At 44.9% G+C, this 10,273-nt stretch overlaps 1 protein-coding gene across 1 annotated transcript; it reads right to left on the bottom strand.

Moving 5' to 3' along the window:
• Window positions 1-4,626: 4,626 nt before the first annotated feature.
• LOC141171549 (olfactory receptor 5V1-like) lies at window positions 4,627-5,568 on the bottom strand. Its single transcript, XM_073655230.1, has one exon. The coding sequence runs from the start codon at window positions 5,557-5,559 to the stop codon at window positions 4,627-4,629; it is 933 nt and encodes a 310-aa protein (XP_073511331.1). The 5' UTR covers window positions 5,560-5,568.
• Between the last annotated feature and the right edge of the window lie 4,705 nt (window positions 5,569-10,273).

Raw genomic sequence — 10,273 nt, 5'->3', positions numbered from 1 at the left:
CCACAGTCCACAGACACTGTCTGAGATAGACGATGATATAAGCTAATGTTTGTCTGTGGCAAGTGGCAGGAACACTAGAAGGCAGCCAGCAAGTACTCTGTATAAAACTGCAGGGGACCATCCATTATTCATTGATATACAAAAAACATACCTTTAAGACAGAATACACACTTTGAGACTGAAGCAGCAGGGCTCAGAAGGAGACCAGGCAGGCTGCAGACAAACTGTGGGTCATTGTGCGTGGGTGGCGGCTCCTCTTCAGCAGATGCTGCAGGGCAGAATGACACTGTCTCATGTTGTCAGCCATTTCATGAACTTTTAAATAGACCCGCGCCCCTGTGTATGCTGGGCCCTGCCTGACATCATGTGGCAGGGCGGTCCTAGCATCATTCAAACTGCCTGCCCCGGTGGATCTGCAGCTGGCCTGATGGGAGCAGCTGCGTGATGCAGCGTGTCTGTAAGTGGCTGCTTTGAACTTTGGTACCTCCCTGCTTGACGTCATGTGGCAGGGCAGTCCCAAAGTTCAAAGCAGCCACTCACAGACACGCTGGCTGTATCGCGCAGCCCTGTATGTGCACTAGCGCCGGTGGGAAATTTAAATGATGTTGGGACCGCCCTGCCACATGACGTCAGGCAGGGTGGTCCCAACAGCAGCCAGCCACTCACAGACACGCTGGCTGCATCAGGCAGCCCTGTATTTGCACTAGTGCCGGTGGGAAATTTAAATGATGTTGGGACCGCCCTGCCACATGACGTCAGGCAGGGCGGTCCCAACAGCAGCCAGCCACTCACAGACACGCTGGCTGCATCAGGCAGCTCTGTAATTGCAGTCGCACCGGTGGGAAATTTAAATGATGTTGGGACCGCCCTGCCACATGACGTCAGGCAGGGCGGTCCCAACAGCATTTAAACTGCACGCCCGTGCTAGTGAATAGACAGCTGCAGCGGCCAGATGGCAGCGTCATGTGGCACTGGCAGGGCGGGGCGACACAGCATGATTCTACAGCTGCGGACCCGCAGCAGTGACCGTGATCAGCTAACCTTCGGCCAGCGCGGCTGTGCCTGTGACCGAAAAAAATGTGCATTATAATGGGAGCAATTCATGGGCCCCGGGCGGTAGCCCCGATTGACCTCATTATAATCCGCCTATGAGTGCAATACATTAAGGAATTGTTGGAGCCAGTGGGTTGCCTATGCCTATTAGAGCATGGTAATTGTAGGTGACTATACAGAGGACCAATGGAACTGATTAATTTGAAAATTAGTTTCAAACAAAAAAATTATATTTGGGTCCCAAAACTTAAAACCTGTTATTTCTCAGTATACTTGCATGACTAATTCTTGCTTGTTTTTTAATTACTTTTTAAGACCATTTCATTTAATATTTGGAAATAAAAGATTATGATATTAAAATTCTACAATGTTTACAAGAGAAGAAATAGCAAAAATAAGTAGAATTACACATGACATACTTCCACTGACTAGACAATAGACTTTAGGTTGTGTTGCACAGATCCTGGATGATCAATGTATAGAAAATATATTTTTATTAAACTGTTATCAATAATAGTAGAATTTTTAGAGCACATTTAGAGCCAGTGGCGTACTGCCAATGGCGGCAGGCCACGCCACTGCTATGGGGCCCGTGAGCCCGGGGGGCCCCAAAGCAGCAGGGGAACGAGGAGGATGGGTGAGTATGCTATGGGTGAGCGGGGGGGTTGCATTGGCGGAAAAGCGGGGCACACGCAGTAGCCATTGCTGCAGCTACCACGCGTGCCCGCTGCTAAAGGGACATGAATATTCCCTCTTCTCCACTCCCATGGGCGTAGAGAAGAGGGAATATTCATTCTCTTTAGCAGCGGGCTCGGAGGAGCGCTGAGCCGCAGCTTCTGCTGACAGTGCCTGCTACTAAAGAATATACATATTCACCCTTCTCCACGCCCATAGTCCCGGCGTGGAGAGGAGTGAATACGCAGGCAGCTCACCTCGGTGTCTGAGAGCGCACGCTGCTCAGATGCCGACATGAGCTGCAGGCAGACTGGACAAAGTGCTGGAGCAGAGGTGAGGAAGGAAGGTAAGTATAAGTGTTTATTTTTTGTGTGTAAAGTGATTGGGCCATACATACCAGGATTTGGGGATGAGGTGGCCACGCATACCAGGATGAGGGGATGAGGGGGCCATGCATACCAGGATTGGGGGGCGAAAATGCCAGGCATACCAGGATTGGGGAAGAGGGGGCCACACATACAAGGATTGGGGGATGAGGGGGCCACACATACCAGGATTGGGGGATGAGGGGGCCACACATACCAGGATTGGGGGATGAGGGGGCTATACATACCAGGATTGGGGATGAGGGGGCTATACATACCAGGATTGGGGGATGAGGGGGCTATACATACCAGGATTGGGGGATGAGTGGGCCACACATACCAGGATTGGGGAATGAGGGGGCTATACAAACCAGGATTGGTGTTGAGCAGGCCATACATACCAGGATTCCCCGACATGAGCTGCAGCCGACATGAGCTGCAGGCAGACAGGACGCAGCGCTGGAGCAGAGGTGAGGAAGGAAGGTAAGCATAAGTGTTTATTTTTTATGTGTAAAGTGATTGGGCCATACATACCAGGATTTGGGGATGAGGGGGCCACACATACCAGGATTGGGGGATGAGGGGGCCATGCATACCAGGATTGGGGGGTGAAAATGCCATGCATACCAGGATTTGGGAAGAGGGGGCCACACATACAAGGATTGGGGTATGAGGGGGCCACACATACCAGGATTGGGGGATGAGGGGGCCACACATACCAGGAATGGGGGATGAGGGGGCTATACATATCAGGATTGGAGGAAGAGGGGGCGATACATACCAGGATTGGGGGATGAGAGGGCTATACATACCAGGATTGGGGGATAAGGGGGCTATACATACCAGAATTGGGGGATGAGGGAGCCACACATAACAGGATTGGAGAATGAGGGGGCTATACACATACCAGGATTGGGGGATGAGGGGGCCATGCCTACCAGGATTGGGGGATGAGGAGGCCATGCATACCAGGATTGGGGGATCAGGAGGCAATGCATGTCAGAATTGGGGGATGAGGAGGCCATGCATACCAGGATTGGGGGATGAGGAGGCCATGCATACCAGAATTGGGGGATGAGCAGGCCATGTATACCAAGATTGGGGGAAGAGGAGGCCATGCATACCAGGATTGGGGGATGAGGAGGCCATGCATACCAGGATTGGGGATGAAGGGTTCCATGTGTACCAGGATTGGGGGATGAGGGAGCAATGCGTACCAGGATTGGGGGATGAGGGGTGCCATACGTACCTGGATTGGGGGATGAGGGATGCCATACATACTAGGATGGGAAATTTACCAGTAGCTGCTGCATCTCCCACCCTAGGCTTATACTCGAGTCAATACATTTTCTCATTTTTTTGTGGTAAAATTAGGGGCCTCAGCTTATACTCGGGTCGGCTAATTTAAAATATATGGTATTTTAAAATCAGTAAGCAAGTGGGACCCATAATACTGCAGGACTGTGGGGTGCATTATATTATATGGGGCTGAATTTTACCCTATGGGGTGTGTAATATACTGTATGGAGGACTATAGGGAGTGCATTATATTCTATGGAGGACCATGGGAAGTTCATTATACTATATGGAGGATTGTGGGGGGTGCATTATACTATATGGAGGATTATGGGGGGGGCGCATTATACTATATGGAGGATTATAGGTGGCGTATTATACTATATGGAACGCTATGTGGGGCCATTATAATATTTTGAGGGCTATGTGGGGGGCCATTATACTGTATGAAAGCAATTGTACGGTGTGAAGGTTTGTGTGGGATCCATCATACTGTCTGGAGGGCTGTGTGGGGCCATTATACTGTTTGGAGGGCTAGTGCGGGCTATTATACAGTATGAAGGCCCATTATAGTGTGTGGAGGGCTGTGTGGGAGTCACAGTTGGGGGATCATACTGTGTTGGGGTCACCATACTTTGCCTTGGGAGTTGAAGTGGGGTACAATAGGGTCATTATACTGTGCATGTGGAGGCTAATGTGGAGGAATGCATCATGGGGGTATCATACTGTGCTTGGGGGGGCACTTTTATTGGCATAATACTTATGGGGCCAATGAAAGAGGAATCTAGGACTTCAGCAAGAGGAAAATTACTATGTAAAGGCTGGAAAGTTGTGAGATCTGCTCTTCTGTGACACAGACAAATATTTAATTTTTTTTTTGTGGGGAGGGGGCCCCAATTAGAGCTTCTGCTATGGGGCCCCCTGATTTCTATGTACGGCCCTGTTTAGAGCTATCACTTCGGATGGTGTAGCTCATCAAATCAGAGGGGACTAGCACTGTAAAAGGTGTGGGAATCTTGGAGTTGTACAGCCAAGTGATAGGAGATCAGTGTGCACAGCTCATCATTATAAAGAAGAATAAAAAACTGTATTAGCCCTAAAAAATATTTTCGATATTTGATTTGATCTCTACAGTCATATCCAATCATTTAAGACTTTTACTTTTGGATTTAGATTAAATTGCAAATTTATTATTGAAAATAAAATGGCAAAATTAAAAATGAGCAGAAATAATTTATCAGAATTTTATCTTCTGTAAAAATATATTTTTGATACTTGATTTGACCTCTTTGTTTCGCAGGCTGTATATAAAAGGGTTTAAGAGAGGAGAAATAACAGTGTACATTAAAGAGACCACGCTGTTTTGTAAAATTTTAGATTTTGACCTGGGTCTAAGGTACATAAAAATTGCTGAACCATAAAATATTGTAACAACTATTAAGTGAGAGGAGCAGGTTGCAAAAGTTTTTTTCTTGCTGGATGTGGAACGAAGTTTTTGAATTTTTGAAATGATCTTTACATACGAAATTATTGTTAATATGAACGGACCAATTAAAATAAAAATAGCAACCACAAATAACACAAGTTCATTAACCCAAATGTCCTGGCAGGAGAGTTCTAGGATGGGTAGGATATCGCAAAAGAAATGGTTTATCTCATTGGATCCACAGAACGGTAATGAAAAAGTGAATGTTGTTTGTATTAGAGCATTCACTGCACCAATGACGTATGATCCCACTATATGCTGGATACAGACCACTTCACTCATAATCACAGTATACAACAGAGGGTGACATATGGCATTATAGCGGTCATAAGCCATGACTCCCAGCATATAGCATTCTGTTCCACCAAACAGCAAGACACAATACATTTGTATAGCGCAGCCAGAGAAGGAGATGGTGTTACATTCTGACCGTAGACTGGACAACATCTTAGGGACAGTAAATGAAACATATAGTATTTCCAAGAGAGAAAGATTAGCAAGAAAGAAATACATTGGAGTGTGGAGGCTCGGAGTAAGCTTGTATGCAAGGATTATAGATAGGTTCCCACACACAGTGATGATATATGTACATAAAAAGATCGGAAAAAGGAAGACTTGATTCTCGATAACTCCTGAAAATCCCAGAAGAATAAATCCTGTTACCATTGTGTGATTGTTCTTCATTTCATCTGATATTTTATAAAATAAACAAAAATAATGAAATCTGAAATATGCAACAAATCTACTAATTTTTTTAAACAAATAATAAAATATAATATGACATATCAAGGTGGGGGGATTTTTCTTATACATAAGTCGCTGTTTGTTGAGTATTGCCCTGTAGATTACGTATCTCAGCAAATTGCTGGGAAAGGAAATTGTTCTGCCTGTCCCTCAGGGCTCATTAAGGCGTCTGATTTTCACGTACGATTGCTATCTGTGTGTTTCAGGGATAGCACTCATACCTGTGATAGTCTATGGGGCCACTCACATATCTGTGATTTTTCGCTGACCAAGGGGTCCACACAGAGGCATAGCTAGGGGTTCAGCTCAGGGGGATGAAACATCTGACTAAGCTCCTAATCGGTAACCCTAATTACAAAGACACATTTGACTTCTCACATTTCCAGCACCGTCCTCGTCTATTCCCAACCTGCACAAACTTCTCGTCCTGTTATGATCCCAATACTGAGCCCTTGCTGTCCTTATTACTGCACCTGCTGTTTTTCACAATAACAGTGCTCCTCTTACTACCCCACATAACAATGCCCACCACTGTGTCCTGTATATAGTAATAATGCATTCTTTTTGCCCTCTAGATGATAAAATTGCCCCTTAGAAAATATTAATGTCCTGTGAGTAAGCCCCAAACTATATAATGTCCCTCACATTAGTCTTTAAACTGTATAATTACCTCTGCATTAGCCCCCTAACTGTAAAATCCCCCCTCATTAGCTTCCCACCCTGTATAATGGCCCCCACATTAGCCCCCAAACTGTATAATGGCCCCTACACTTTATAAGGGCCCCCACAGTAGTGTCTACAATGTATGAGGGCCCCTGTAGTCTCTATAATGTATGTGTAATAGAAGGAGAAAAGTCTTTCAGAGAATCAATGCGAGATGTATGTAATAAGGAGAAAAGGAGAAAGAGCGCCATCTGGTGAGCATTTCAAGTTTGCACGCTGGACCCGGTCAGGTGACCTCCAGCAGAGGATTTCAAAATTTAACGGTCGAGTGTGCAGTGCCTGAGGTGATTTCGGCGCCAGACACAGGAAGAGACGTGACGCATGCCAGACGCGCTGAAGAAACCAGTGAGAGAGACCAGGGTGAGATACCCGTAAGGCAAGACGGGTGGCTGCCAGTGAAGGAGTGCGGGATTCACCGCAGCGGTCCCTTGGGTGTCACGGCTACAAAGAGGACTGGGACTTGGATACGACATTAAGGAAATATACAAGACCCTCCTACCCACGATGTGGTAAACCACCCCGATTGACAGGACAAAGAGAGGATAGAAATGAGTCGTGCCTGAGAGATCACGTCAGCAAAAGCCGATGAGAGTCATCACTGAACAGGGATGTCACTTCAACCGCTCCCTCACGGTACCGGGAACAATCGGGTTTAAAGTATCAGGTTAAGAGGGGGACGGGTGAGGTGGAACAAGCCAAACGGGATCTAATTGCCTTTGTCAGAAAAAGACTTAAAGGCCTAGCGGGAATAACCGGAGACCCCCGCTAGGGCCATTTGCAGAACTGATGGACTTCAGTTATTAATCCCATATTTGGGCTAGATACAGTATTTTAGAGAAGGATTTTATTACTATTTCATAAGTATTTGTTATTGTTCTCATTACTAACCCCAGTTGCAATCCCTGCCAGCTTTGCTTAATATATATACATATATAAATTGTTATTTATAGCTATTTGACTGCCTTCATTTTGTGACTCTGCGCACTGCATTCTGACACCTGCATTACATATGAAGGCCCCAGTACTTTCTATAATATATGAGGGCCTCAGTAGTCCCTATAATGTATAAGGGTACAAGTAGTCACTATAATTTATGAGGGGTTCCCCCCACTGTTTCTGGGTCCCCCATTGTTTATTATGCCCCCACAAGTTTTAATTAAAATAAAAAAAGCTTCATATACTCACCTAATCCAGGATTGTGATGACTTCACCAGCGAGACCCAGGGGCGGACCAACAGGCGTGTGTCGGCGCCTCAATCGTTTTGTAGATCGCAGGCTTAAAGCGACCTGCGGTTTGCAGATTGGAGAGCGGTACTGCAGGGAGATTGTGTCTCCCTGCTCTACTGCCAGGCTTAACCGTATTGTCATGTTGTGCACGCCGATACAGCTAAGAGTAATGTAGGGTCCAGGGCGACCGCACCCACTGCCCCTGGTAGCTATGCTACTAGGTCCATGGAAAATCGCTGAGACATGTCCTATTTTGATTTAAGGGTCAGATCAAACCAGCAATGCAGGTCATTGGGTCCGAGAAAAAAATTGGATCTCACTCAGATGACATCCAAGTGTGGTCCAATTTTCACATACAGTCAGAAATGAGATGGTGGAGAAACTTTTTTTTTTATTTGCCCATGTACGAGAAAAATGGATGACACTGGGACCACACTGATCAAAGTCTGATCAGAATCATCGGTCCATTTTTCTCATACGTGGAAAAATCGGATGTCTGAATAGCCCCTTAGAACAAGTCACTGCGTTTCTTTAGATAGACCATTAATCTATAACTGATGGGGACCTGACTCTCAGGATCCTCAGTGATTATGAGAACAAAGATTCACTGTACACCCCCATACAGCAACATGCGCACCTGCAGAACAATCTTTATTCTGCTGATCTTAGGAGGATGAAAGACTTAGACTTTCATTGTCTCACACTGATGGAATATTCTAAGCAGAGACAATTATTATTTTGTTTCCCAAAATCACAGTTACATGTTAAAAAAGTCACTTACTGTATATAAGTATTTTCCATATTTTTGCTCCAGGATGCAGAAATATTCTACTTTAATTCATCCGAAGGCTTAATGCACAGAAAGGATAGTTGTTCGATCCTATTGTTCTTAAATGGCAAATGAACAATTCCTTTCATATATAAACAGTAGTGAATCATTTGGGACTCATCCCTGGAGTAATGGAGCTCTGCTTGTGCAAGAAACATTTTTAATTTGTGAAGTCATTTAAATCTTTCAAAACTTTTTAAAACAATGATGAAAATATAAAATGTTTTTTTCCAAGATTAATAAGTTATTTTTAGTTAATATTTTAGAGGCTGTAGGATGGTTTGAGTTGGAAAAAAGACTAGAAAAGAGCTCCAGAAGTGAGAGCGAGCTAGCTGGTCAGTGGAAGGAAGCTAGGGAGCTCATCAGACACAGCGCTGCTTAGCTTAAAGGCACAACTGTTGGAGTTAATGAGGCCAAAGCTGTATCTGAGAGCGAGCATAGTACCTGAAGTTTTTTACATTTATTGCCTGCTGAACGACTTATAGTTAATGATGAGCGAGCACTAAAATGCTCGGGTGTTCGATGCTCAGGTCGAGCAAATTGGAAAGCTCGAGTGCTCGACCCGAGCAACGAGCCCAATGTAAGTCTATGGAACACTCGAGCATTTTTCAGGCAGCTCCCCCCGGCGGTCTACAGAGGCCTAAAAATTGCCCAAATTGATGGGAACAGTGCTCAAATGACATGGAAACAGCATGGGGAAGACCCCTGGAAGCATTTCTGACTCCCAGGTCACTGCTGTCAACAACGTTGTCAGAAGTATTACGCCACTTTTACGGACTCACAATAAAACATACAAAAACGAAACCAAAATGGATTTTCCTTGGAAATATGTTAAGGAACATCCTTTTCAGGGTAATGGCTTGTATATAAGGCAAAATAAATAACCAAAACCAAAAATACTCCTCCACACCCTGGACTATGTTCACACGTAGCGTTTTTGATGCATTTTTTGCACGTTTGCATTGCTACTGTTTTTTTTTTTTTTACTTTATTTTTTAAGACAAATGCATTCACCGGGAGATTTAACATTTTACAACCTTATCTGGCCATGTGGTGTGTGAGACATGATCAGACACATCCTGTTTAATAATATTTATAAAGGAGGGTCTCTTAAAGTCACAAAGCCTATTTTTATAGGGCCATCAGGCTGTCTTTACTATTCTTAAAAGGCTAGCAGTTGGCCCTCACTATTCTTAGAGAGCCATCAGCCGGCTATGCTTTGTTGTTCCCATTACTAAAGAGTGGGTCTCCTATACTGTTATTGCATATGCAGTGAGTGGCAGGGCTGCCCAAAATTTGGACGCACCCCAATACCCTTTTGAAAATTTGGACGAACCCCAATACCTCTTTGTAGAGACTTAGAGGAGGGTCTCCTGAAAACAATGTTTCCATTATTAGGAAGTGGGTCTCCCATTGTGTTTGCCTATGCAGTTAATTCAAGGGTTGCCAAAAATTTGGAGGCACCCCAATGCCCCTTGGAAGAGACGTGAAGGTCCTGAAAACAATGTTACCATTATTAGGAAGTGCGTCTCCCATTGTGTTTGCCCATGCAATGAATGCATGGGTTGCCAAAAATTTGGAGGCACTCCATTACCCCTTGGAAGAGACGTGGAGGTCAGAGGGCCTCCTGAAAACATTGTTCCCATTATTAGGAAGTGGGTCTCCCATTGTGTTTGCCTATGCAGTGAATGCAAGGGTTGCCAAAAATTTGGAGGCACTCCAATCCATTTTGGAAAAGATGTGGAGTAGGGCCTCATAAAAAAAATGTTCCCATTAGAAAGGAGCGGGTCTCTTATATTTGTAATGCCCATACACTAAGCGTATGGGCTGACAAACATTTACCTCTGGGGGGTATACATGAACATACTGTAGAAA

Source organism: Phyllobates terribilis, unplaced genomic scaffold, assembly GCF_046119375.1.
Source record: "Phyllobates terribilis strain yellow unplaced genomic scaffold, ASM4611937v1 Scaffold_12__6_contigs__length_324123572, whole genome shotgun sequence".
Lineage (NCBI taxonomy): Eukaryota > Metazoa > Chordata > Amphibia > Anura > Dendrobatidae > Phyllobates > Phyllobates terribilis.
The sequence above is the reverse complement of the archived record's forward strand: the minus strand, read 5'-3'. Positions and strand labels throughout refer to the sequence as shown.